This window comes from Vombatus ursinus, unplaced genomic scaffold (genome assembly GCF_900497805.2).
Source record: "Vombatus ursinus unplaced genomic scaffold, bare-nosed wombat genome assembly UNPS02014807.1, whole genome shotgun sequence".
Classification (NCBI taxonomy): Eukaryota; Metazoa; Chordata; class Mammalia; order Diprotodontia; family Vombatidae; genus Vombatus; species Vombatus ursinus.
In genome coordinates, this window is record NW_020954585.1 from 22,867,035 (window position 1) to 22,875,467 (window position 8,433).

General features: G+C 40.6%; 1 protein-coding gene across 1 annotated transcript in view; it reads left to right on the top strand.

The window, feature by feature from the left end:
• MPRIP (myosin phosphatase Rho interacting protein) overlaps positions 1–8,433 on the top strand; it is a 186,045-nt gene that overhangs the window by 163,938 nt on the left and 13,674 nt on the right. The window contains exons 17-20 of the mRNA XM_027874439.1: positions 2,156–2,303; positions 3,545–3,662; positions 5,056–5,215; positions 7,212–7,331. Of these exons, the coding sequence (XP_027730240.1) occupies positions 2,156–2,303; positions 3,545–3,662; positions 5,056–5,215; positions 7,212–7,331 (546 nt within the window). The remainder of the gene's footprint in view (positions 1–2,155; positions 2,304–3,544; positions 3,663–5,055; positions 5,216–7,211; positions 7,332–8,433) is intronic.

Here is an 8,433-nt window from a genome sequence, read left to right on the forward strand (position 1 = left end):
TGAGGCATTTGGGGTTAAGTGACTTGCCCAAGGTCACACAGCTAGTATGTGTCAAGTGTTTGGTCTGAGGCAGGATTTGAACTCGGATCCTACTGACTGCAGGGCTGGTGCGCTATCCACTGCGCCACCTAACTGCCCCGGGAGTAAACTTCTTCAATTCTTCATTAGTCTGGCCTTTAGACATAAAGCATACAATCCATTACTTGGTAATCCTATAAAAGCAAATTATGTGCTTGAGAGCCTAGCTAGGTCTGTGTTGTATAGAATAATTATGTTGAGAGGTGGCTTGGGTACCTGCGAGGCATTTACTTTAGTGTCTGTTTCCTCTGTGAGGGTTCCAGAAATCTGAGGCCCTTATGATTATGCCTCTCTCCTCTAACCTTTCACTGACCCAGACTGATAGTTACAGTTATGGAAATCTTCTAATGACATCACTAGGTCATCTTTCGAAAAGGGAAAAATGTGCCAAGAAGCAGCAAAATCTCAAGTGGGATTCACAAAAAGTAGAAAGTAAAGCGTTTATCATGCCCAATAAGGAATGTGCAGCAAATGACCTGACACAAGAGAGGAAATGCCGAACAGAATTCTAGAGTTTATTTAAAGAGTTTACATTCTAAGTTAAGCAGTCTGACTCCATCCCTAGGAAGGATTGCTATACCAGAACCAAGTTTAGCTGTCACTTTAGAGACCAAAATAAAAATATCCAAAGATACTATATAGTTTGATCTCTGGATAGATGATCTCAGATCCACAGTCCAACAAGCAGCAGTGTGCAATTTAAACTACCACTTCAATTGTTGCTTTTCATTTCTTCCATTCTTTTAAAAATCGTGGCCTATCCTCACAAAAAACCTGGCATTTGAGAGATCCTTCAGGGTCTAGGAGGGGAAATGTGTCAATGCAGTGAAACAGAGTCAGTCACCTTCAGAATTGATCTAGTACCATACATCTGTTTTTGGTGCCCGACTTAGGTGGGGCAGGCCAAAATTTCCATCCTGGAATCGTGGGACTGTTCTTTGATTTCCTGGTGAAGACTTGTCTCCCTCACAGTTTGAAAATACTGAGCCACTCCCAAATGAATTTTCAGCTATTTAAAAAGCCATCAGGTTAAGTCACGTGACACAGCCTAGTGCAGGTTTGCCTTCCTGAGCTTGAAAAGGCACTTAGACTTTATTTATATTGAGTGTAGATATGGAATGCCAGCAATAACTTCTGTAAGCAATTAAGTTCCATTACTAATAATCTCTTAAAAGTACTTGAAAGTTTGAAAATTGGAATCAAACTTCGGCATTGGGGCATAAAACATAGAATTCGAGCTGGAAGAGATCGGAGAAATCATCGGGTCCATCTTCTTTATTTTACGTAAGAGGAAACACTCAGGAAAAGTTGAACCCAAGGTCAGTGCAGCTAGTTTAAGGCAGAGCTGGGAATAGAACCCAGGACGCCTGATTCTAGTCCACTGCATTTTCCATTAAATAATGACAGTGAGCAATAGAGTCCAGACTGGGTTTGTTTTGTTTTGTTCTGTTTATTAGTATTAAACACATTTTACAAATTATGCTGTCCATTCCTTGCAACAGAGTCCCTTGAGATTTCACTTTAAAACACAAACTTTAAGTATCAACTTTCTTAATTTATCTTCCAACTCCTTTACCCCTTCTCTTCAGCCATCACGAAGTAAAGGTTGGTTATCAGTCTTAAAAAGTTTATCCACTTGAGTTTTATTGCATTATAGACCCAACTCAACAACAATATGACCTATTTTTATTTATGTAAACACATGAGCTTTGCGCTTGATAGTGACGAAATTCAAAACAGTTGCATGGGAATAAGATTGCCTTTTTTTTTTTCCACTGAAAAAATCTTTTGCTAAAATTTCGGACAGGTGAAAAGTCCCCCTTAGCACAAGTGACAATGTAAAGAGCCTCTGCAGCTATCTTTTGCCTTGACTATTCCTTCCCCAGCCAGTTTATGCATGTGCTCTCAATCACTGCATCTTCAGTAGAATTCTGCCACTGAACATGATTTTGGTGAATGATGTGAGTCTGCTTCAAGAGGCCTGGCTTGAAGAGTATTGCTTGCTTTATAGATTGGCATCCTGACTTAGATCTGAAGAAAAAGAATAGAAGCACCAAGTCCCTTTTGCATTTTGTAGGCAACATGCGAACGAGGGTTTGCTGCTATGGAAGAGACGCATCAGAAGAAGATAGAAGATCTGCAAAGGCAGCATCAGCGGGAACTGGAGAAACTGCGGGAAGAGAAAGATCGCCTGTTAGCGGAGGAAACAGCTGCGACCATATCAGGTAGTCAAGTTTGCATGCAAGACTTGGAACTTCCTCTTACCTTGACTAGATCTCTTTAAAACTGGATAAGATGTCACTTTTATTGAGCCTGGGATTTTAAGTTAGTTCCTAGAGAAGCGATTAAAATTTTCCCTGGAAAAAGTTCTGGTGTTGGAGACCTTTGAGATTTTCCAGAGTGCCCAAGATTGGTGTGGTTGTGAGGTAGCAGAGAAATGCAACAACATTCTTGAGTCCAGGGTAATGTCCTAGCAAGAGGTTTTCCTCAGCTGGGCTGTTCTCCAACAGGTGGCTTTTATCCTTCAGCCTCCAGTGACCCTCACTCAGCCTCATTGCTGGCTCTGCATCTGCTCTTGGTTCCGTACCTTTTTGGCTATTGCCCATTTGGCTTAGGCCATTTGGTGTGCCTTTAAATTTTACGGTAATTGAACAGACACAAGAGTGTGATACTGTAAAGAAAAGACTTCTACAAACTGATCACAATGAAGTGCGACTCCAAAAATAGGATTCTTTACAATGGCCAAGATATAAAGATGGGTAAAGCTCTTGCTTCAAAGATATCCCCCTGCCTTTTTTTTTTTTAGTTCAGCAATGCTTTGTCCTAGGCAAGTGCCACCAAATTTATTTTGTTGTACTCTTCCTTTGAAGCATAGTATTACTCATGCCTGAAATTAATTACTATTTCCAAAGAGACTTACCATTTTTATCCTAAGGATGAAAATATACCAACCCAAAAACTCACTTATAAAAAATTCCATTGTTTAGAAACCAGTATTTGAATCCAACAATTATCTTATTAGTCCCATTCTCTTCCAACTTAAAAAAAAGAAAGAAAGAAAACACCTTCTCAGTTGCGTAGAAGGAGGTGAACCTTTTCTCCATTGCTCCCCCTCCTAAGAAGCAGGGATGTAATAGAGTGTCTCATTTCTTTGGAAACCTGAGGAGCTCTGCCTTCTGCCTCTTTAAGCCAGGCTAACCAATGATCTATGACTTGAAAATCTAGGCTGCTTGCTGGTTCATAGAAAATTCAGTCTCTTAAAAAATTCCTTACAACGTGTTATTGCTATTTGCCATATGAATTAACTGGGAGGAAATAAGTTCCTCGGGAAGGTTACTTGTTTAATGTGAAAAAATAAAACAAAAAAACTAAAAAAAAAACACCTTACTCCAGACCATCTTGAAATAAAGAATGCCTGCACCCCCCAACCCCTTGCAATCACTAAGTTTCTTTTCAATCTTGACAGCAATCGAAGCAATGAAGAATGCTCATCGGGAAGAAATGGAGCGGGAGCTGGAGAAGACACATCGCTCTCAGATCAGCAGTGTCAATTCAGATATCGAGGCCCTTAGGAGACAGTACCTGTGTGTTTGGTTTTGTTGTGGTTTCTGTTTTTCGGTTTTTTTTTTAGGAATGTGGGTATACACGCAGAGGAGAGGGAGGGAGGGAGAAACAGACAGAGAGAAACTTCCTGCTGTTAGCAAGAAAAGGCCACTTCGGTGGCAAGTGTTTCTGCACAACCGTGGTGAACGGCTACCTAGTTAACCAGCAACACCGCACTACTAGAGCCCTGATATACATCCAGCAATTCCCTTTTCTCCAAGGGAAGAACCTTCAAATTAGGGGCTTGTGCATCAAATAAGAATATTCAACTTTAATTCCAGTTTTACCCACTTATGAGATGAGTTCCACCTGGAACCCTCTGAGAAAAACACTACTAGATAAAGGATTGTTTCTTTTATTTGGGGGACGTTGGCAAAGGTATAACGTTAGGTATTAGCCAATCCCATATATACAGGCTGTTGTTTTTATTTCTACGTGAAACTGCCCAAATTGTACATCTAAAAATATTTTTTTCTTATATGGAAATTAATCTAAGGCTGGGGACTTAATGAAACCTCTCTGTCAGATAATACTTACTGGCATGTTTTCTGTATCATAGTCTTTCACTTTCTGAACACGTATGTTCAATAGTTTACTTAGCAGTTGGGTGGATTTTGAGACATCATGGTGGCTGGTGGCAGGTTACTTTATTTCATCGACTTTCACCCAGCTGGGACCTGGCCTCATTCCTGGTCCCACAACTGCTTTTAACTCCAACCCCACCTGGGTTTCCTTTTATCTTAAGCCACTTGCAGTGTTACAGAAACTGAGGAGAATTCTGTAAGCACAAGGCTATGGAGGCCAAAGGGAAGTGGGGAGAAGTAACAGCTGTCTCTAATGACTCCTTTTCTTCTGGGCCCAGGCCTTCTTTACCATAGTGGAATCACAGGGGTCGTGGGCTTCTGGCTGTTTGTCTAACATTTGTTGAACATTTATCATATTAAGTGAGATGTGTAAAGGTTAACAGCTTTCTGCCTTTAAGAGACAGAGAATCAGAGGCCTCAAATATGCATTGATTGTGTTTAAAGAGGGAAGTACCCTTATTTTTAAAATATTTGAGAGACCCTATGAAGAAAGTTTTACAGAGATTACATAAAACGATAGGGTCCCAGTAGCATGGCATAGCACTGGGCTTCTTTAGAAGCAGGTGACCTCAGGTTGAGCCCTGCCTCAAACACTTATTAGCTATATGAGTATGTGATGAACCTTTCTAAAGCTGTCTGTTTCCTCATTTGTAAAATGAGGGCAGTAATACCCGTAGAATACAAGAGCCATTGGGTTCTTGTGAGGATCAGATGAGATCATGTTCACAAAGCACTTTGTAAACCTCAAAGCCCCGTAGAAATGTCAGCTTTGATCATTGTTTGTTTACAGGGAAGAGTTGCAATCAGTCCAGCGGGAACTGGAAGTCCTTTCAGAACAGTACTCTCAGAAATGCTTGGAAAATGCTCATTTGGCTCAGGCTTTGGAGGCGGAGAGGCAGGCCCTTCGCCAGTGCCAGAGAGAAAACCAGGAGCTCAATGCACACAATCAGGTAAGAAATTCAAAAGCTCTCCATGGAGAGGAGAGCAAGGAGTGAGAGTCTTCAGTTAAGGAGTGGTATATGTAAGACCACAACAAAGAAATTTTCCACAGAGATATATTCTATCTTTTCCTTCTGCTATTGTTCCTCATATTCATCCTTTCCCCATTAGTCCAGCTTTTGGAGTCTTGGAAATTTAGATTCACTCTCCCCAAGTTTCTTTTAACAGTTTCTCCTATAAGAAAGGTTTAGAAAATGAAATCGGAATCTAAGACCATTGTCGTCTTTTTTGCTCTCAAGCCCTACATGACTGAATAAATATTTGTTGGGTACCTACTGTGTCCAAAGCCCAGTTAGGTGTGGTGGAAGACAGCCCCTGTCCCCAGGAATTTAAAGAGTCATTGGTGACATCTTTAGAGGGGATCCCTGCTTTTGGATGGAAAGTTGGACTAGATAATGAGAAGTTTCTTCTCACTCTGAAAGACTGTGATGCTGCTGATACATGCACATGAGACAGTTATAACATTGCCTTGCATTGTTACAGACTGGTGCTAGGCTAGGTCAGATCAGATAACTATCAGTGCTGGAGTACTTAGAGGAAGGTGGAACTTGAGTTAGCCCTAAAGTGATAGGCTTTGGAATTTAGAAGAGAATGTTCTAGATTCCTAAGGAAGGAAACATGAGCAAACGCTCAGAATCAGGAATAAACATGGTATTTATGGATTAATGAATGAAAAAGCATTTATTAAGTGCTTAGTATGAGCCAAGTACTATGCTAAGTGCTGAGGATAGGAAAATTTTTAAAAACAGAAATAGAAAACTTGGTACATTGGCTGCTTCCCAGGAGCTCTCCTAACATTCTGATTGGGGGAAAGAACACCTAAAAGAATGTTCAGCTGTAGGATGGTAGAAAGGCCCAGGGGTACTGCATGGAGGCAGCACAAAGTCCAGTGGTCTTGAAAAGGCTATATACTGGGTCAGATGGCAGTTCCAGGTCGGGGGCATAGAGGCAAGGTAGATGGTAAGAACTAGAAGAACTTAGGAGTCAGCGGCAGGCAGATAGTAAAGCCTGGTGGTTATCTAAGGAATGAAATTGGTAACTCACTCTCCTCCAAGCTGTGTTAGCAGTTAGGCATCCAGGTGCCGGGGCAAGGTGGGAAGACAAGAAGGGGAGGCACCCAGTGGGGGGTCTGGTTAGGGCAATAATCTCCAGACCTTTTTCAGCATGAAGCCTGTTCCTTATACAAATATGTGTGTATACATGTATGTGTGTATGCATACATATATACATAAACATAAACACATTAAAACACACACACAAATAGACATTTTTAAAGAATGAGATAAATGGCATTTTTTAAAGCAGTATACAAAAAATCTTTTTTTGTTATGGTTAAAATTATTACTCACTAGTCACTGCCCCAGAGTACCAGCCACAAGGTGATATTGTGGGTAGTGGGTGGATATGCCAGAGAAGAGGAAATTTTCCTAATGGCATCTTTCCAGCTGTTGTGGCAGGTGCTTAGATCATGGTTGGGAGAAGATGGGAGCCTACACAGTGAATGGGGTGGAGATGGGGAAGCCGGGGTTGGAGATGGGGAAGCCGGGGTTGGAGTGAGGAAGTGATAGGGGATAATAGGTAAATGCAGTTGGCTTGGAGCCAACCCCACAAATAACTGTTGCTGGGAGAGTGATTTGCAGCCCATCTTCTCACCTTCTAATTATTTGATGACACATCTATTCCCTTGAGGCCATGTCACAATTCATACTTTGGAGATCACCACATTAGGGGATGGCAGAGAGAGAACATGCGTGTAGTAGAATATTTATATTAGGGAGAAGTTAGAGCTAACAGGATAAACTAGAACAAGATTAGGACACTTGATTTCATTTTCTTTTGTAGCCTAATTTGATTCTAATAATTATGTCACTGATGGGGCAATGCTTGGGTTTACAAATCTTTATGCCTACTGTGGGTTTTGCTGATTTTTTTTTCCCCTTCTTTCAGGAGTTAAATAACCGCCTGGCTGCGGAGATCACTCGGTTACGAACGCTACTGACTGGGGAGGGTGGTGGAGAGGCTGCTGGTTCGCCTCTCACACAGGGCAAGGATGCTTATGAATTAGAGGTACTTTTCAAAGTAAAATCAGTAAGTTGAGGACAAATCAGTAAATATGTAAGGCATAGTATGGGATACAAATGTATTAGACTTGTTCCCTTCCCTCAAGGAACTTACCAGTGCCTACCTGGGAAGATAAGACGTACACATTCAAGAGTTAAATAATAAAAGATTTAAGCGACAACCCAACATAGGAATAGAAGAGGTACCAAAAGGCAGTGAGTTATTAGTTGACAAATCAATTACAGAGACATTAAGTTCAACATCTAGTTCTTTTAGAGTTGAGAGCAAGAAGCAATTATTCCAGATGGAGAGGTCAGAGATGGCTTTATGGAAGAGAAATGGCAAGGGAAGCTATGTCTTGAAGGAAAAGAACCTTTGACTGGGTTGGGGAGATTGTGATGGATATCCTATTAATAATACAGAGAGTTGACTATCCTAGACTTGCTTTTCCTTGTTCCTTCATCTAAACCTTTACCATCAGCTGCAGATACTGATAATATAAATGGTAATTGCCGAATTTAGGATCTACTTGATAACTACAGTTGTTCAAAAAGTAGGTCTGTCTAAACTCAGAACATGACTTTTGATATAGAATATGTATTTTTGTTAAGGTGGTAAGAGAGAGCATGATCCTTTTAGCGTTTGAAGAGACCTGGGTTTAAATCATGACTTTGACACTGTGTGATCTTGAACAAGGCACATAACATCTCCGAGCTTCAGTTTCTGCCTTTGAAATAGGGGGATCAAAATACTTGTGCTATCTATCTCACAGGACCATTTGAAGAAAACACTTTATAAGCTTTAATGTACTATATAAATGAGTTATTTGCTAGACACTAAGCAAGTCATTCTTTAAAAACTGTGAAAGAGCAAACTTCAGCTGGTAACTGAAATGTAAAGGATCTTTTTGAGAAGGAAGATTAAGGAGTCTTGAAAGTGAGTGAACCACTGTGTGTGTGTGTGTGTGTGTGTGTGTGTATACACACATATGTGTGTGTATATATATAAAAAATATGTGTGTGTGTATATATATGTATGTATATATATATTTTTTATATACACACACACACACACACACACACACACACACACACACACACATCATACC